Genomic DNA, 21,071 nt, shown 5'->3' with positions numbered 1-21,071 from the left:
GACAGAGGAGGGAGACGTCAACGCCGGCCTCAACTCTACATCTTTCTCTTGTGTAACAGAGCTAGGGGTGCGCCCCAACACCAGGACGCGTTCCGGGAAAGCACAAATAATGCGATAAACCGATATTTCTTCCGCCCAAAGTTGTTGTTATTATTCGGAAAAAAAGCCATGATTGGTGTGTGTGTGTGTGAGTGAGTTTTGTGGAGAGGGGAAAAAAATTGAGTATGATAGAGAAACAGAGAGCGAGAGAGAGAGAGAGAGAGAGAGAGAGAGAGAGAGAGAGAGAGAGCTGATGAACCCCACCACCACCACCCCCCCCCCAGTTTAAAAGGGAGGGTGGTGGTGGTGGGGTTCAGCCAGATTGTAAAACACAGTTTAGTTAAAAATAAAAATGAATAAAGAGAGATGAAAAGTGGATGCGGAAATATATTTTATAATGAATTACCTGCCCATATGAAATCAATTTGATGCTTTGAAGGCACAACAGTTGCATTGCCAGTGAACAGGTTAGAAAATAGAACATTTGTCGGATTTGACATGACTAATGGTGTTAGCCACGCCCACCTCCGGTCGCCTATCCGAATACAGAGACGGATCATTTTGTTGGTTGAACGCAGACAGACACGGATGACGACGTCTCTGTACCCCTCTAAACAGAAGCAAACTGGGACTGGAACCTCCGGCTTACGTCTTTGTCTCCCAGCGTCTCCAGCAGCAGCAGCAGCACCGTCTTGAAGTGCTCCTCCCACACGGCCAGGCTGTCCTCCCTGGCCACCTTCAGCAGCTCCAGCAGGGCTCCCCGCCGCTGCTCCATGGCCCGCTCGCCGGCCTGGCCCTGGGAGAGCTCCTTGAGAAGCTCCCCCACCAGCTCCAGCTTCTCCGTAGGGCACGCTGCACGCAGGGTGGAGGAGTAGGAGGGAAGTCGTTTGGTTAACAACCTCCAACCCATGAGCAAAACGGTCAAGTTTCATTCAGCAAATTGTTTTTTCAGGACTCAATGCAACTTTGATGACAACTGAAAGAGCAAGGTTGTGCTTTTACAGTGGGGAAAAGTACAAATTATACACGTTATTTTCATTCCTAAATTGTATTGAAATGTTGCACATGTTTAGCCTCAATGTCCTTTTCTGAGTCCACTTGTGTGAACTCAGAAAATAAAAAAATGTGTATTCTTTATTAGAAATAAACTCTGAGCTGATTTCAGACTTTGAAATGCAGCATAAGCCATTGTAATACCTCCTCACTCTCCTTTGGACACCTTCTATTAGGAGAACAGTTGTTAAAATTTGCTCTCAGCGAGTCCATTCATATATCTGTAAACTACTGCGCAGGCTCCAGTCAGAGCGATTCTTGCAACTGCTGCACTTCTGTTCAAAATGCGGATTTTGTTTAAATCATAACAAGGTTGTGTTTTACCAGGGAAACTCTTGGGGTGCATGATCTTGTTTTCGCCACAATCTTGTCGACGCCCTGCACGGACACACGGGAAGGGAGAAAGAGAGAGAATACAATGTAGAGGGGGGAGGAGGATCGACGGGTTGTGGGTGGCACGGTCAAATAAATGTAGAGCGCAGAGAGCCCAAAAAAAAAAAAAAAAAAGAGCAAATGAGTCAAGAAGGTAACATATGTTCGTTGACGGGCTAAACCTCAATTTGTGTTTTAATGTTCCTCCAATGCCCAGGCGCTCATGGGACTTGGCAGCGGGCCCGGGGCCCTCGTCTCACCATCTCGGAGCTGCTCCACGGCGTCCTCGTACAGCGCCTCCTTCAGGGCGGCCTTGTCCAGGACGCTGCTGACGCAGTCGGTGTAGTTGTAGGGGTTGTAGTCGCGGAGGCGCGGGCCGGAGAAGGAGCGCGGCGACGGCGTGTTGAGCAGGGAGGTCTTGTTGTCCAGCGCCGTGCGTCCGCCCTCCACCGCCTCGCCACCGAACCGCGGGTCCGAGTCGGGCGACGCCCAGACTCCCGACTGGGAAACCAGAAGAGGCAGGGCGTCACCTCGAGAACGCTCGGACAAACACAACTGGACTGGGGTACTGAGAAGCACCTACCTTACATGCAGTCAGTTGTGTGGATTCTGAATGTTGTGGTTTCATTGTATTTAGCGTCTATTAATTATGTGGTGTTTTTTTTTGTTTTGTTTTTTTACTTGTTTGCTTATTATGTAAAACTCCGTACAGTTTATAAGAAGAGGCATGGTGTCGGAGTCTGAAAAATTCTGAAAAGTCCAACAGGTAATGCAACTTAATTTTTATGAAAATTGAAATGAATGCAGCCAGAGAAATGGATCAATAAACTAAACATAAACCCTGTGGGTTAAAGGGCACGGGCACCTCTCCTGGTATGTAATACAACCCCAGCAGCATCCTTAGTCTTAAAATGATATTCTTATCCGGAGTAAGACCTTTTCAAACAATTTTTGTATAAAGTAATGTCGTGTCTTCCTATCTACAGACTAAATGAATCTATAAAAAGAATAACATTTCTTAGGTCTTATGTTAAGGGTGTGTGTACTAATCCAAGTTACAAACAGCAGTATTTAACGCCTTTACCGCATATTTGACATTTATCACCATAAAGCAGGGCGGATAAAATAAGGCCCACAAAATCTTGTCTATGATTTGATGTCCATCTCACCATGGCGTCGTGCTTGCCGTCCTTCCGCAGCGGCTCCACCAGGTCCTCCTGGCTGCGGAAGCTGAAGTTCTGGATGGCCTCGGTGACGCCGCGCAGTGAGCTGTAGATCTCCTCCGAGTTGAGGTTCTCGCTGTCGTATTCCAGCAGGCTGCAGGACCAAAAAGGTTCATTGTTCTGGCATTTTTAAATTTGAAGGTTCTTAAACTGGTATAAAATGACTGTAGTTGACAGTTTAGAGCCTTAAACTGAATATAATGCAGGATAATAATAAAAAAGGGTTAACATCAAATTATTATTATTTTTTTAATGTCTGACAGCAATCTTTATGACCGTAATACCCAAAAGCAGAAAATAAACTCATAATAATTCTATTTTATTTTCAGTGTGTTGGAGGTTTGTCGGCATCAGATGTTCAAGGTTCTACACTGTATGTAGAACGTTTTGATAAGAGGGGCTTATAGTGTCGTAGTATTCAACTGGCCCTGGCCATGGACTTGAATCAGTACTATTTGGGGTCGGGGCGTAACAGTCTTAGTGTCCTCTTGAGTCAAGAACACATTCTATTCTCACAGCAGCTCGGAAAAGAAACTTTATTTGAAAACGGAAGTAGCTTAATATTTGCGAATAAGTCATTGTCCGTAATTTTCAATTCTTATTTGGTTTAAATTAGGGATGTATTGATTCCACTCCTTCACCGCCAAAAATAGTACGCGAGGTATCAGGCGAAACAGGGTCCTGACTCCATCTATTCCTTGTGATGAACAGTTAAGACTCAAGACTGCTAGGTTGGGGGTCACAAGGCCCCAATGACTGTAAAATGACATTACAGTTACATATTTATGCAAAAATAAACATTAGAGACCATACTGGATCCTTGGGGGACGGGAAAAATAAATAGATCAATTAATGGAATCAGGTCAGATAAGAGGGGCTGTGTAAACGTAGCCCTAGTGCCTCATTGACAATAATAAAGACCCAAACACGCCTCTCTCCGTTCATAGACAAACACACAGGGAATAGAATGTCCAACCCTGGCAGTGTTAGCCAGAGCCTCCCTCTTCACTTCGTCTGTACTGTGAACTACCCCACCGGAGATGTGGGCGGGTGGAGAGGAGGTGAGGCGGGGGGAAGAGGGAGGGAGGGAGGGTTACCTGGGTGAGTAAGCGCGTCGCAGGGCCTTTAGGGAGGAGGGGGCAGCGGGGAGAGGGGCAGGAAAGGAGGGAGGAGGATACTTGGAGAGACCGTCAGCGCTCCAGCCCCATATCCGACTGTCGGCAGGCGGGGTCAAGGAGTTTATAGGAAAGAATGAGTGGGTGGGGGTGGCGTGTGCAGGTGGAGAAGATAAGGGTAGTGAGGGGGAGAGAGAGAGAGAGAGAGAGAGAGAGAGAGAGAGAGAGAGAGAGAGAGAGAGAGAGAGAGAGAGAATGAATGGGAGGGATGGGAGAATTGGAGGGTTGGATAAAGGAGGAAGGGAGCGAGGGAGAAGGAAGTAGAGGAGGGAGGGTCAGAGGAGAGACAGAGAAAAGCAGGGAAAAAAGGAGAGACCGCTGTATTCTCAGTGAGCAAGTTAGTCTGTTAGCCAGTCAGTTAACGGTGGAAACGTGCGGCCAAAAACATTCAAAGGATCCGTCGATCTTCAGAAAAAACGGGAAATTTGACTGTTTGGTAAAGCTCGCTATCAAGAACTGGTTCGGGTTTGAAATTGATCGGATGGGTCGCCAGGTGGATTCATTCCCCCGATCGATATTGACCGTCTGGATGCTTTTGGAACAGCCACAAGAGCATGTTGATCTTTATGACGTGCTGTCAAGAAGCGATAGAATTGGATGTTGGGTGCTGTGCAAAATGTCGCTCTTGTATAATAAACAAACAAACAAACAAACAAACAAACAAACAAACAAACAAACAAACAAATAAATAGATAGATAAATAAACATTTAAAGAAAGAGCAGTACTGCCACTCATGGGAATAAATATTAGTATTCCTGTTACAATCCAGTTATACCTGTCACTGTGTAATTTTGTATGATTCTTGTTACAACTAAGTGCAATTCAGGAAGACTGCAAAAATATAGATCTCTGGAATTTCTATAAATTCTGAAGGCGATGTTTTTTTTTTTTTATATAACTCGTGGTGTGTGTTGGAAGGGTGATGAATGAACAAAGTAAACAGATTGTTACATTATCCGCGTGACACCCACTTCATATTTAACGGTGGTTACTGCTTTATTTAATCAAATTGTCTTCTGGTAATACTTGAACCTAACTCTTCTCAAACATAATAAAGGTTAACAGTAATAAAGTAATACCTGTCACTGTGTCATTTTGTAATAAATAAAGTAAAAAGATTATGGTACATTATCCGCATTCCAAACACAACGCCTACTTCGTGTTTAACGGCGGCTATCCCTGCGCTACTGTGTTAGTACAGTCTGTCAGAGTTTGTGTCTTACATTCCTTTAGTTAAAGTCCAATCCAATAATAAATTGGGCGGACTAAATATCTGAGGTATTTACAAATGCCAGGTCTATGGGGCAGTCGATGCACGCCGCCATCTTGCACATGCAAAGTGATGAATAAAAATCTTGAATCTTGAATCTTGATCGCACGTGACCAGTGATGCAATGACGTGCTCTGGGAGACCGGTTGGGACGACAGCCTGTGGGAACTGCCCTGAACCCAAATCGTTTTCATCGCGTCCGTGGCTTGAACTGACATACAAACCTCAAAGGGCACCCAAAAGGAGAGAGAGAGCATCGAGCCGGCGGAAGCTGCTGCATCCGTGTGCGCCGCCATCTTGGTGAGGTCCCGATTGTCTATGACCAATTGGTGGACTGCGGTGCTATCACGTGACCTGTGCGCACCGCCGTCTTGCGCACGCGTTGTGGAGATGATGAACAACAAAAATGGAGCGATCCTGATCAAACTCGAGCGACGGCATGTCGGAACTGCCCCGAAAACAAATCTTATTCATCGTGTCCGTTGGTTCCATGACAGCCATACACCACTGATGGCAATTTTTCATGAACAAAAACAATAGGGGTCTCTGCCCCTATTGTAGGGGCTGGAACCCCCCCCCCCCCCCCCCCCAAAAAAAAAAAAAATTTCTCTAATTGAAAGTGACTGCAATGGGAATGAGATGTTATTTGCTAAAGATTGGTTTGGATCAAATGCGGACAGTAATGGAGAGTTTGACGTGGGGGTCTACGACTTTTTCAACTTCCCAAACTCAACAACTTTCAGACGCTTTAGTGAGATACATCCCCTGTTGAGAACGGATTCCTCACAAGAGCGACCGTACTAGAGAGTCCAAATCCACAATTTTCCAAGTGTTTTCTAACCGTGGAATTAAAAACGTATCCAACTTGACCGACTTTAAGAAACGGTGGTAGAACCCTCTGTGAGGCATTTTTGAGGCGTATGGGAAGGCGGTTGCGGATGCCCCCTGGGGTCTTACCTGGGCGAGAGACCCCCGTGGGAGCAGTTGGTGGGGGAGGTGAGGGGGCTGCTCCTGCTGCCGGGCTGTCGTGGCGGAGTGCGACCCGCCGAGTTACTGGGGGACGCCTGTAAAGAGACACCGCAGTACAAGTACATGCTGCAATGAGTTCCCGTTTCATGGAACGAATTGACAGGTTTATGCATCTGTGCATCAATGGCTGCATCCTGCACAACTACTAGTTATATCTAGTACTACTACTCTTCACACTAGTAGCTATACGACTTATACTCCCCCTAGCAGTAACACTACAACGACCAATGCAAAAAATAAATATTTTTCACTACTACATCCGTAATTAAAAGTATGTTTTTTATGTGTGTGTGCCTTACCATGCCGGTGATGGCACTGTTGTTCCTCAGGTGGTTGTGGAGCAGCTTGGTGGTGCCGTCCTGGAAGGTTTTGGGCAAAGCTCCCAGCAACATGGTGAACTCTGGCGTGTTGAGCTCAAACAGCGAGATCAGCACCACTTGGGCTGCCTATGCGTTCACACACACACACACACACACACACACACACACACACACACACACACACACACACACACACACACACACACACACACACACACACACACACACACACACACACACACACACACACACGGTGTAAATGGAATTGCCATCGACTCACTCTCTCAGCTACAAGAATAACGGAGAACTGTTTGCCAGTTTACCTGAAGATAAAACATGATGCACTTCTAGAGCTATAAGAGCTTGCAGGGCTCATAAAATTATATATATATATATATATATAAAAATGTGAAGCATTTGACATTAATAATTAAAACAAAATAGTGTCAACTGGAATTGACTAATTATAAAACTTTACCTGCCATTTTATTCAAATAGACTTTCCAAATGCTGACTGAAAGTCTTTCAGAAGGATTAAAAATACAAAAAAAACTGTTTTCATCACTTCGTGTGAGCCATCTTGACCCATTTATCCCCTTTTTTTTTTTTTTTTTTACTCTTGGACGGACTCCTGAGCACTCTCGATCAATTCTGTTTGTGTTTTTAAATTGTATTATTTTACTGGGTTTCAACGTTACATTTTGTCCTCTAGTGTTTCCAACGTGCCTGGAAGAGCAGACTAGTGCCACACCCTGCTCGATTTGATTAGTGTCTGTGTGTGTGTGCCTGCTTGCATGTGTGTTGAAATCGACCGATCAGATCAATGCTTGTAAGTAAAAAAGAGAAAAATACATGAATATGGGGCAGAAGCACACTATGCGCTATGACAATGTGGAAAATGCAGTGTTGGGAGAAAACAGAGCTTGCTGTCACTGTATTAAGAGAACACAATGGATCCTATCTGCAATGTCATGGTTATAGTCAAAGCAGCATTCAGATGTTATATCGTCCGTTTGGTTATTCAGAGCCTTTTCTTCCCCATCTCTCTTCGGCTCTTTCAACTAAAAGAGACAGGATGCCCCGTGTGGTAGGATTGTTAGCGGGTCCCCGTGCTCGACGACCGGACAGGGTTAGCGGAGGGCAATGCAGATGCTATGGGGCCAAAGTGCGGTTTTTCATGCCGTGGGGCGGAGGCTCTACCTGCTTGCACCTCTCCTCCAGGTTGCCCTCCCCGGGCAGAGAGGCCGTGGTGCCGGGCCGGCCCGAGGGCTCCTCCCCCGCCCAGTTATGGAGGGTCTGGGTGGGGGTGGTGGGGGTTGGTTTGGGTGCAGGAGAAGGGTGGAGGTTGACAGAAAAAGCATATAAAAGTAATCAAAACCAATGTGGGGTGGGGAGATAAAAAGCGGCAAATAAAAGAGAAATAGCAAACTGAAAAGATGATGGGAGGCGCTGTGGGGGAAGCTTGGAAGAAAAAAAAAGAAAAAGAAAAAAGAACAGATTTGTGCCCCGCCCACCTGCTCGACAGTTTACCTCATTGGTCAAACAGCTGGGCTGGAAAACTGCATTTGACAGACATGGGAAACAGACGTCCAAAGGAGGGAAGCCACGCCCCTCAAACCAGGGGGCGTCAAACTCATTTTAGAGCGCAATTCAATTTGACCGCCTGCCCCCGGGCGGCAGAGAGAAAACGGCACCGTGGCCCTTACCTTGCGGACATCAGAGCTCTTGGGCTCCGTCGTCCAGGTGATGATGCGGGAGACAGCCAGGCGCGTCTCGCTGGAGTTGACAAAGTCGGACGGGTCCATCTGGCGAGAGAGGGCCTCGACGTAGCGCAGGATGGCCACCTTCACCTTCAGGTTGGGCGTCTGCGTCTGGTCCACGATGAAGCGCATGAGGATGTTGAACTGCTGCTCGTACGGGAAGGACTCCCTGCGGGGAGACGGGTGGACACAGGGAGGGGAGAGACGGGCAACCAGAGCGAGAGAGACATGCTTACGGTGTTGGAATGCAAATGCTGCAAAAGACGACATGTAGGTGCTAGGACCCTAAAAAGGTATTAGGTGGTGTAATGGACCTTGAATATAACTAAAATAAATATGCTATATATAAATAATTATATAATCATGTTATATAATATACAGTATATAATAATAATAATAATAATAATCGTGATACATAGAGCAGAGTTACAAAGTGCTTCACACGGAACATCCAATAAAAGGAAACGTAAGGATTGAAATGGCGACTAGTGGGTTCAATTGTCTTCCGAAAGAAAGCGTTCTTTTTTTGTCTTTGTTTTTGTTCCAGCCTTTGTTGACGATAATAATTATAATAATAATATTCTATCTTTATAACGTTTATATTCCTCCCTCCCCCGGGGCTGACCGCGTGACGTCCAGGGCCTTCTGGACCTTGGCCTGGACTGAGCCCAGCAGGTCGGCCCCCATCTTCTTCAGCAGCTGAGTGAGGAGGACGAAAAGCCAGTCCTGCAGCTCCTCCCTGTGCAGTGTGATGAAGTCCACCAGGGTCTCCAGGAACATGCTGAACACCTTGAGGGGGGGTGAAGAAGAATTGAATAATGATAGCGTGATAAAAAAGGGATTTAGATAGCGAGCGTAGAGGGAGGAGAACCGAATGGAAACATGAGCAAATAACAACGAGGAAGAAAAGGTACGAGAGACAAAAAAGAGAAGGAAAGACAAATGTAGAGAAAATTTGAAAAAAATAAAATTAAATAAAGATAAATAAAAAAGAAATGATAATAAAAAAATAAAACAATGAAAAAAAAAAAACCCCACAGAGGAGGAGAAAGACAGAAAGAAAGACATTAGGTACACAGCCTCCTCCGGGTTAATGGGACGAGTATTAGGACCAGTGTTGGGTAACGTTACTTTTAAAAATTGTTACATTACAAGATTACTGCCATTAAAAAGTCTCTTGTTGCAGCAGTTGTCGATGATTTAAGAATGAATAAAGAGTTGCATTGCAGGTGGAGAAGTTCAACTCCACTTGCAGACTAACTCTGTCCTAGATGCCATGGCACAAATACAATGCCCAGCATGCTGACAGCACAGGTAAACAAAAAAAAAGTATCTTGTTAGGTTACAGCGTTACCTACTGAGAAAAGTAGTACTTGTCAGAGTACTTTTGCGTTACTAAAAATGAAAACCCCCATTTGACTGTGGTGTTCTTCTTCCTTTCATCCACAAATTCAAAACAATGTGAACGCCTCCAGGACGTGAGGGCTTTCCTCTTTGCCATCTCTCTGAAATATCCATTAATGGTAAATATCAACTGTGTAAAATATGTCGACGAGACGTGCCGACGAAGACAGGAAACACCACAAACAAATGTATTTATTTATTTTTTAAATAGCGTTATGCACTTGAATCTATTGACTGGACTTATTTTATTTGGAAGAAAATGTACAGCCTACTTTTCAATAAAAAATATTATAAATCTACATGCCTTGAAGAAGACATTCTTTACATAGCCTGTCTATCAATTGTTGTTAACCTCATTACAGCAGATAAATATTTGACCTGAATTTCTCTCATTGGTCCGGGACATTAAAATCTTCCAAGACACATGGACGAGCCAATTTTTTCTCACGGATAATAATAATTATTTTTTGTGGCAACAAAAGTAACAGGGAAATCAATTTTAACATTAAATTTGATGCTTATTTGCAAATGGAACTAAATAACTGATTACTGTAAGCACAAAACTAACGTGTTAAGTTACACGTTACAACAAAAAAGAAATGAGTAGGTAATGCATTACTTTGAAACGTGACACTGATTAGGACACTTAGTTATTACCCTCCCCTTTAATTAAGATATATTTTTGAACTAATTTGGATCAATTTGTAGATGTCTTTGATGTGATTGATAAGTCTTTTTTTGATCTACTGTGACTTAAATGTTGTAAAAGATACTACAGATACTACAGATACTACAGCTTACAGTGATACGGCAAAATAAGGAAACTGAAACGCAAAAAAACACAATTCATCTTGACACATTTAAATCTGTGATTAAAAAAAAAAAACAGAGCTATGATGGCGACATAACACTTACTCTCTGGTGTTAAAGAGTCCGCCGTGGCGAAGAGGCATGCAACAAAAGAAGACATTTGGTTAGTTGGTCACTCAGTTAGTTAATAAACATGTTAGCACTGAATTTAGGGCAAACAGTGAAAAGCCGGACGCACTCTTATCAAAAACCCAACTTTGGCTGAACACCGCTTCACGCATCTGCTGTGAATTCATTGAATCAAATTGGTGCAAAGTGACAAAAAAGGGGCTTAATTTATTTGTTTGTTTTTTATGTTGATATGACGACGATCACAAAGGAATTTGATGAGGGGAATCTACGATGACGTCACAAGCAAACGTCATATCGCTCTATTACGTCTACTCCACCCCTATTCTACTCCCCCCCGCCCCCAACTATGAGCTATACTACCATTTTCTCGGGAGCTAACCCAGACACAAACATAAGGAAAATACATTCAAGTTCAAGCCAAACACCAAAAACAAAGCATAACACAGATTAATGCACAGCGTGAAATTATCGTGTTTTTGGCAGCATTTCCGGTGGAGTTCATCTCCACCGGAAATGCTCCTTCATAAAGTCCTTCATAAACTGGATTAAGTTAGTTCCAAGTAAATTTGTACTGTATTGCAGTTGCAGAGGCAGTAAACACAGAAGCCTTTTTTTTTTTTTTTGTAAATCAAATCTCAGTACGGACGTTTGGATCAGTTGATAACAGCGGTCTTGTAAACGCAGAGCCTGTAGCCTCAGAGCTGGGTCCTACCTTGCTGTGCGGGTCAGCGAACATCCTGGTGAAGATCTCACAAAGTCTCTTTAGCTCCACACGACTGTCAGAAGCACGGACAGAAAGGTGAAAAACTCGGTCAGCAATAAAAAATTATGTGTCACTATAAACTTCATTTGAATAATTCATATTTGAATTGCTCAACTTGATTAAATTGTAATGAAAAACTGAATTTCTCCCATCCCTCCATTCTCCCATTCTTCTACTCTGTGAGGTAAGTACTGAAGGTAAGTTTCATTTAGGAGGATTTAAATGTATATTTAATACAACACCGGCAAATAATTCTATTAAATAATTATAGAACCTAGAATTGCCATTGTGGTGCCCCCCCTTGTGGCCGCCTGCGTGAGCACCTTGTGTCGATTATGCACATTTTAGTACTTTTAGAGCTTATAGAGCTTATTGTGTGTAATCACCATGTCATGACATTTCACTGCATATATGTATGACCGTATGTATATGTATGTGACAAATAACCTCTTGAATCTTGAATCACATAATTTGAATTCGTATTGTTTAACTTTAGCAATTGCATTGTCTGGTGTGGGGATGGACTGGTTGAGCTGCCACACCTGACCTGGGTCTAGGTGATTGGGATCAGGGTGGCTGCATACCTGTTGCTCGTAGGTTGGTCTAACGAGCAACAGATAAAACCCCCAATTCCCTGTCATCACATGTCTGTGTGCTCCTGGGCCAATTCCAACTGGCCAACTCTCTACAATAAACTGGTGTTTACAACCTCCTGTCATGTGTGTCTCTGTGCCGGAGTTCCCTGAACACGCCGCTTGGGTGGCGCGTGGTAGGCGAAACTGCAACACATTGAAAGACTGAATCTGAAAAGCATCATTTGAAATTGAATTTATTCGTTTGGAACTGAATTCCAATAAACTTGAAAGTGAAAGTAATATTATGAAATTGAATTCATTTACTCGTTTTTTATTTTTTATTTTTTAGAAAGCTTAAAAATATGGGAGGACGTACGGCTACCACAGAACTCTACGATCGTTTGTTACTTTTAACACAGAGCAACCATGATTTCAACACTATTTTTGATAATGTTTATAACATAAACACTATAATTATGACAAAGTTTAAATTCAAGAAGGAGCATGCTAAACTATCGTTCGGTTGGAGTCATTGGAAAGGCATCATTCACAATGGTTTATGGGATGAGAACCCCCTTCACTGTTATAATAATTATATACAGTCTTGTACCTTTGGCTCTCTATTTCCCAATTTTTTTTTTGCTCCGAATCAAATGTTTTATGGTCCCGATTCCTCCCCTTGTTGGTTGGCTTGGTTCCAGGCTTAAAACTCTTTGTATAAGTATTTTCTGAAACGTCAGTGGGGTGAATGAATTGGAAATTCACTTCCGGAAATGGAGCCATTCTAAAATTGTGTGAATCTGCCCTCGATTTCTCTTCCTCAGCGACCCAGATGTGTGATACGTACCGAACTGAAACTGAATTGCAAGAACTGAATTTGAATTACGAGAACTGAAATTAAATTGCAAGAACTGAATTTAAATTACGGGAACTTTTGAGAACTGAATGAATTTTCAGTGAGGGTCAAATATAGTTTAAGAGAAAACTAATTCAATTTCATATTATATTCAGTTTCAAGTTTATTGGAGTTCAGTTCCAAACTAATAAATTCAATTTGAAATGACGCTATTCAGATTCAGTTTTTCAATGCAATTATTGAAAGTTGAACTATTCAAATTCAAATATAAATGATTCAAATTCAGTTTTTAGTGGCACATACTTTTGCCCATAATCATTTCAACCAGCGGATTTAAAAAATTCAACAATAATTAGACCTTGGCTAATATTTTCATATGAAAGTTTAAAGGTGCTCTATGTGGCTCTGAATGCAGAAAAAAAACTCTTCGGTCGCACTCAATTGCTTTTGGACAAACTGAAAATACAAAAATATATTCATCGGATCAACTTAAAAAACATTAGTTCTATTGGTTAGACTGTACTGTACATTTTTCAGGTTTTCTTAAACTTGGAATGTACACCTTAAGAGTTGAGAAAAGGAAATTCAAACAAAAAGAGGCAAGTTGATTGAATGGTTTATTTTCAGGGTAGCTGTTACTTTCTATTGTTTCTCGCACGCACGCACACACACAGGCACCCCTACCTCAGCATCCTCTGGCCCTTGAGCAGGTTCTGCAGGCCCAGCAGTCCCTCCTTGCGCTCCGACCAGTTGGCGCTGGCGCAGTGGTTGAGGATCTCAGCCACGTCCTCCATCTGGCGCAGGCTGTGCGGGCCGCCGGTGCCATTCCGCGAGCTGTAAGAGCGCTCCGAGCAGGCGCTGGAGGCGTCGCTGTTGGCGTCGTCGTCCGAGTACATCCCAGGCGACTCGAAGCGACGCCTCGCCGGTCGCCGCTGGGGAGCGGGAGAGGGAGAGGAAAGGAAAGAAGTGATGCAGAAGGTGTGACCTTTTTTTTTTTTTTTTTTTTTTTTTTAAATCAAAACAGGACCGGTGCAGAGCCAGCAGTGATGTTATGACAAATTGGGAAGCGACAGCCATGCTTAAAAGAAACCTCTCACAATAGAAGAGGGATAAAAAAAACAATATCACTTCTCCAACCGCGACAGTTTGAAGAACTAACATGCAGCGACGGAAAGGAGTCGGGCGGTTGCATGCGGTCATGCCGTGACGGATGTTTTCTGTTAGGATGTTGAGTGGATGAGGAACTCCATTCGCCATTCTCCCTGTCTTTCTATTATGAGAGACTGATTTAAAAACCTTTGCCCCAAAAATGCTATTGTTGCCACCAGCATTTGATTAGAAGTTGTACAAACCAACAATCAGTCCTGTAAGATATGATGTTAAGCCATACGTACATGGCCGATGGCCAATAAGACAAAGAAATATTGTGATATACAGAAACATTTTAAAAGGCAGGTAGAGACGTAACAGAAGCGAGAGCAGTCTACGACGCACATATCTATATTAGGAGAGACTGTCCAGCCTTAACCTGCATCATGTCCAATTTGATTACGACTTGCAGTGACTCTGTTTAAGAGTTTGGGTTAAAGGCCATGATGGTAACCAACGTCTGTGTCCTCTTTGGTTGAGGTCAACCTATGGATCGTTCCAGCTGAAGAGCATCCCAATAACAATGGACAATACAATAATTGATGTGGCTCTCAATTGTATTCCTGTAGGTATTAACAAGGGCTCCAAGCTAGGACGACTGTGACTATTCTTTTTTTTTTTGACTGACTATTCTTAAAAAAAAAAAAAAGGCTGCTGAAAACACACCATGGCCGTCAAGGCATATTATTAACCTGATCTCCCAATGTGACAACTTTCCTTCTAAATATAAGGGGGCTTCATTCCAGAAATACCAAAGCTTGCTGCACATTCTCTGCATGCAGTGACAGTATGTCTAGAGAGTTTAGTGACGGAGGGCTCTGATGTACCTTACTCCGGGAGTCTCCTAACAGCTGAGATTAAACAAGATGGAGGAGAAGAAAGCAGAAGAGGCAAGTTATAGCAGAATTGTACCACTCAAAGGCCATAAACCATGAATTTGTGATATTCGTCATAGGAATGAATTACTTGGAGATAAATCAGGATCTACACTTAGCCCGGTGATTCCCAGGGTTAATGAGGAACCAGGCTGCCCGGTTCAAAATATCATACTTTTTCTAACATGGTACTGGAGTGTAGACCCGAATGTTTATTTCCATGCCATCAATACACTGAACTCCTGAAACACTTGGGAAATGTGACTATCAACGACACCTGAATAATCCAACATCTTTTAGCACAATTCTTACCAGGGCGTCGGCTACGGCCGCTTCCACTTCGGTGCCGGTGTTGAGGATCCTCATGGCGTTGACGGAGGCTGAGATACGAGCTTGGTGGGACAGACGGTCTTCAGAGGGAAGAGACACAAGGGAAATGTCAAGGACCAGCACTCACAGCCATCAGAGAATGATTAGAATGATTTACTGCAAAAGTAAATAAAACAATTGTGATGCGTGCCAAAGAAAGAACGTGCATAATTTGTGCATTTAAGCGGAGGTGGAAAATTCCGGGTTCAGAAAGTAAAAGTCCTGCCTTGCTTTCTCTCCACCTATGCACTGATCCAGCTGATATACAGTCACTCATTAGTTGGACCTCGGAGTTGGACTAATTAGCAAATCCACATGGTTTCCTCAAAATCCCATCCAGTGCATATTTTACTTGATGAACCCGGAGTTTCCCTCTCTGTGTTGAAGGATATTGTTGACTCCATTCACTTTTCATTAAAAGCAAATGGCAGTTAGCATCTGGACCAAAAATTTTTAAATCGATGCCTTAATGTTCCCGCCAAACAATAATAAAGAGTTGCATCGCAGGTTGAGAACTTGAACTCCGCTTGCAGACTAACTCTGTCCTAGATGCAATAGCATACAAATACTCTGTGTTGTATGCCCAGCATCCTGACAGCACAGGTTAAAAAAATAAAAATAAAATGTTCCCGTCAAACCAAAGTATTGCATTGCATAAGTCTATTCATATAATGATTTATTATGCAAAACTCTCTTTCAGTGCTTGTGCACATACATTTGGGTCTCTCATGGGCCGACTAACACACAAAGTGTGAAATAAGAAGATTTCCGATATGTGTCTCAGCCCTACGTCACACACACAGTAGAAATGGACCCGCTCTCCGTCTGAGAATAACTCCACCCACGGCTGGCAAAATAACACGAAGAGTAAAAAGCACTGCTGGGAAGACCAGCAGAAATCTTTTGAAATAAAGATATTAATACCAACTGTCTGTGAAGAGACTGCAGACGACGGAAACAAGTATTTAACAAATAATTCCGTTGTGTGTTTATTTCAAAAATAAAAAAGTAGCCTGCGGAGGTTGTGGATCTATAGCGAACGATCCGCTGTGCGTTTCTCCAAACAAAACCAATAAAAATATTGTGTTTTTGTTGTACATGTATTTAATTTATTTTCCAACGTTTACAAGAAACAAAAAATCCCTGCGTCTGAGAGTCGCGTGCCGGAGCTAATATGAGTAAAGATTCAGCTACTAGATTGCTTATTTCTAAAATTTGAACAGAGGTTGACTGATAAGTTGAAATCAGTAACAGTTATTGAGTAAATACAACGAAACCCGGAAGCCATGCTTCAACTTGATTGGCTCACAAAACCCACAACTTGTGCTCAAACCCCATTGGCTCACAGAACTTGTGGCCTCAGGAGGTTGGCTCCTCCCTTTCAAACACAGCGTCAGGAGCACAACAGATTTTGAGGCATGTTAGAATGGCTAGAATTCATAATCTCAGTGGCATTTTCAGCAAAAAACTTCAAAAACATGTTTTGGGCACTTCAGAGACCTATATTAACTTAAGGAGTAAAAAAAGAGCATAATAGGACCTCTTTAAGACTTCCATGGTACTTTTGTGCTGTGATTCCCACTGTTGAGCTTTAACACTCTTGATCTAACTGGAACTAATGCCCCCCCTAAAGGAAAGATCAACTACTGTCTCTGCTTCTTGAATTTGGGATGTTTTGGTCAGGTTTAGATAAAAAAAAACTAAAAAAAACAAAACTGTCTTGATTCACAGATCTGATCTGATCTTAGTATGTCAATGCTTCAAACTGATTTGTTGGATTTTTAAATTATGTCATAGATAAATTAAAAGCTAAGCTTGAAATGTCCATAGCTCATTAGCAACAATTTATTTTCACTGTATGTGGCCCAAAGACAAACACAAAGTCTGGTCAGTGTGAGAGTTTGGCTGATTTCTCATATTTTCTGGGTTTAATGTTAAAGGCGTCCATCAAAGACATGTGGCCCCTTGGGGTCCATCACTATAAAAGGTTTGAGAGTCACAAGAGTGCAAAAAGACAAGCAAGTTCTGTGAGCAAAGATGGTTTGGCACACTCCCAATGCCGTGAGGGTGGAATGCTGTATAAACATTAATTGTCTAATATAATACAATTTGGAGAATAACATGCACAATATTCAACAATGAAAACCCAGCGACGTTGTGTACCTTATGAGTTAAACTGAACAGATACTGCAAAAAAGGCCATGAACGGTGCATAAAGGAACAGGTATTTCAGCAAAGCTAAATTAAAATACAATGGCAAAAAATAACACAATGAAGTAAACAGCAATAGCTTTTTAACATTGCGGACAGTTTAACACGGCACATCCAACATTTTAAATAACTGAGGATAAAATAAAGAAGCAAAATATAAAGTGACAGCAACAGAACAATAGAACATTTAGTTACAAACTTGAAAAAAAAAAAGCAAAATATCTTCACAATTATATCCAATGTAAATAAGAAAACACATTATAGCAATACGAGTAATTGTGAAGATTGGTGGTTTATGTTTACAACATCACCCCCTGTAGGTGAGTGGATGTTACTGCTGTAAGTGCAGCTCGTTGGCATGTTTGTGAGTTTTTACTGTTGCTGGTTAATTTGCTGCTGTAATCCAATGACAACTTAAGAGACAAAATAGTGAAAGCTGTTTGAAACCACAAATCCCCTGGATTTCCCCTGGACTTTATAGCCAAATTAAAATTTTAGCTGTCTGCCTGCAGATTTTTGGTATAGCAGACACAATTACCATTGAATTATTCATATTCCTCGGATGTACACAACTTGGCTGTGAGGAAAGTGTATGACCATGTTGGGGGTCAACACACTGAAATAGAATTTAGTCTGTCCAACATTACCAGCCATGGATTAAACCGGGAAGTACAGTTTGTTTCTGGTGTAATTATTTATTCCCCACGGACCCAGGACCATGAATTGCAACTCCGGCCCCAGAGCCAGACAGAGGGTAAGGTTGGTGGAGGCATTCTCTGTCTATCTCTGGTTCACTGAGGAAAGACTTACATGCAAGGAGCTAATTCGCCAAGCAGTTAGCCCCTAGTTAGCCAGATAACTGTGAGATAACACCTAACCCTAAGCATCCTGAAGAGTAAGCCAATTCAAATGGCATTCCTTAAAAACATCCTATAGCAACAGACAAATAACTGTTTTAGTCTTAAGTCAGGGTTACTGTTTTTAAATGTATACAATTATTCGCTCATCATTTCTTGGATGGTCTTCCGGGAATAATTAGCTGCAAAAGTTGTTCAAAAAATCCTAGATTGCACATATTAAATGCAACCAATAATGCAGAGACAGACTAGGCAAACCCCCAAGGATCAGGGGAAAGCTTTTTATAATTTTGTTTACTCCAAATTGCTGGTCGGTGCCCTAAATGTGTAATCTGTCAGTTGGTGCGTATAATATTCCATTCATCTCAGAACGATCACGCTCAATGGACAAAGGGAGCTGCGACTGAAAAGGTCAATTGGTCTGCGCAATGTGTGTGTAACTGCGACCAGCAACAAAGGAGTTTGCGTTGGCTTGCCTCACTAGGACTCACTAGCCGCTGGCCGCGGGTCTAGATCTGGCTAACTGAGTGACTCTGCTTGACGTGGAGCCCCCTCGGGTCACCTGAGTAGCATTCTGTGGAGGACAGGGCACTGGTGGATCTGGAGTGACGTCTTGTCGCTAAGGGAGGAAGTAAAGTTAGAAGCGACTCCATGGGAAGTCGTGTGCAGTTGATCTGCTGTGGCTCTCACACCCCAGTCAAAGACCATCAATGATTTGTTTGGTAATTCTTCCTCAGCCATCCAACATCACAATTTCTTTATTTAATTACTGTATATTACCAATTCAACTGTAAGTAAACTAAACAAGCCAAGTAAACGACATTCCATCTTCTCCAAACATTATGGATAACAGATGAACACAATAGCTGACACAGAAGATGGCAAAGAAAAAACCCCAGTACTCGTTGAACACCACATACCCATGACTATGACAATGCTAACCCCAGTCTGACCACCTCCTTCTGGCCACAGACCAGGGGACAGAATTAGGGATACAGTCAGGGACGGAATTAGTTGAAAAGAACACAGGGCCGGGGTCTCCAGATTTAAAACACTGGGAAGGTTGTATTCACAAGAAGATAACGTACAGTTGACCCAAATACTGGCTTGTTTGGCCTCCTTATGACATGAGCAGTTTATCATTTTATATTCAATGTTTGTGACATTGCTGGCAAGTTGGCCGGTAACTAGCTAGCTACCGTACGAAGTGAGGACTCTTTTTTCCTGAGTAGCGAGGCAAACAAATCGAACATTGTCTCAAATATTCTATTGGTAAGCAACAGAGCCAAAATGCCAAAACTTTCCAGGGTGAAATTTGCATTTGCAAAATTGATAAAGCTTTTGAGTAAGTGAAGGACGGAGGAATACTGCTGTTAACAACTGGAACCAGAAAACTGCACGTATGCAGAGGCACCTGTTTAAGAGACAATGGGGAAACAAAATAAGTTGCTTGGTCTGTGGTGTGAAAAGTTAACCCGTCAACATCACAAATGAATGCGCAAATTGATTCATCTGACAAAGAACCAGAAAAACAAAGAGGACATTTCTGATGTCTTGGGAGGCCAATCTGATTTGGTGCGACTGACAAGCTACAGGACGGATCGGGCATGCAGGAGGTAACGTTTGCTCTTTTAACTTATTGTAGACTAAATTTACAGTAACACTTTAGAGATTAACGTCAATCTTAGTATGTTATATAGTAGGGCTGTATCCGACTGAATCCGTCAGAATTTTCTCAGTCGAATTGGATTTAGCTGTTCAACAAAAAGACTTGACTATTCATAGCTTTTCTTTTTAGTTCAGCGCCACACTAAACTCCCATATAAGTTTAGCATTTTGTATTTTTATATTTAATCCGTCCGAGAGAACAACATCCACGATCAGTTATTACTGTAAGATGCAGACACGGCTCTAGTCTCCGGTTGAAGGCGCCCCAAAGCAGGAAGCAATACTGCGTTCACGGATTCGGAAAACCGTATTGCGTGACGGAAGTGATGCATTCATGGGAACTCTGAAAACCGTCGGCTACCACCATAAGTTTATTTCAGACCTTTGTTCCACCATACATGTGATTGCATCCTTGCACCGTTAAACTAAAGGTCAACTAATATTAGTTGTGAATTTTTTTTTTTTTGCTAAAACTAGAGAGAAAAAATTTAAACTAACAGAAAGGATATTGTGTACTGAAAAAACAAACTAAAATAAAATTTAAATTTACAGGAAATGTATTTAGTTTTAGTTTTTTTTCTAGTCAATTTGGTCAAATATGTCAACATATAGCTGTTACAATACAATAACCAGTTGTTATCTTTGTAGACTGACAGCAGAAATAATGAGGATGGTTCAGACCTCATCCGGTGGAGGGCTACTTTTAAATGGAAAGATGCAAATTAGAATTTACCATTGTTAACAATGAGGAAACAAACAGGACTGTTGACATTCTTATTGTCTGTGTGGTGAGCATATACATGTGGGTGTAAGAGAGAGACAGACACACAGGCTAAAGCAGGAGGTGCACTTAAAAAGACGTGAGGACAAAAGACGTAAGAACCACAAACATGAGAACATGTCCCAGAACACCATCAGCAGAATACTCGGCGGTGAAAGAAGCGCAAACGCAACAGCGAGAGGAGTTGGCAGTGGCTTTGCTTTACATAAAGATGAAAAAAAGACGAATAAAAATAGTGAAATCAAACTCAAACAATGAGTTACACAATGTCATTTATTGATAGTACCCGTATTTCCCCTAATAGTGACTGTGGCTATTATTTACCTAAACTGGCTTTTATTGGAAGCAGGCTTATATTAGAGGCAGGCCTTTACACACG

At 42.4% G+C, this 21,071-nt stretch overlaps 1 protein-coding gene across 1 annotated transcript in view; it reads right to left on the bottom strand.

The window, feature by feature from the left end:
• Positions 1-21,071, bottom strand: part of LOC307227568 (CLIP-associating protein 1-like) — a gene marked incomplete at its 5' end in the record, with an annotated part of 69,339 nt that overhangs the window by 2,864 nt on the left and 45,404 nt on the right. The window contains 11 exons of the mRNA XM_079996932.1: positions 689-891; positions 1,725-1,965; positions 2,634-2,781; positions 3,785-3,901; positions 6,091-6,197; positions 6,462-6,608; positions 8,189-8,411; positions 8,868-9,031; positions 11,301-11,364; positions 13,467-13,714; positions 15,119-15,198. Coding sequence (XP_079853058.1) covers positions 689-891; positions 1,725-1,965; positions 2,634-2,781; positions 3,785-3,901; positions 6,091-6,197; positions 6,462-6,608; positions 8,189-8,411; positions 8,868-9,031; positions 11,301-11,364; positions 13,467-13,714; positions 15,119-15,198 — 1,742 coding nt within the window. The remainder of the gene's footprint in view (positions 1-688; positions 892-1,724; positions 1,966-2,633; positions 2,782-3,784; positions 3,902-6,090; positions 6,198-6,461; positions 6,609-8,188; positions 8,412-8,867; positions 9,032-11,300; positions 11,365-13,466; positions 13,715-15,118; positions 15,199-21,071) is intronic.

This window comes from Zeus faber (genome assembly GCF_960531495.2).
Source record: "Zeus faber genome assembly, chromosome: 2".
NCBI lineage: Eukaryota > Metazoa > Chordata > Actinopteri > Zeiformes > Zeidae > Zeus > Zeus faber.
This window is presented reverse-complemented; position numbering and strand designations above follow the sequence as displayed.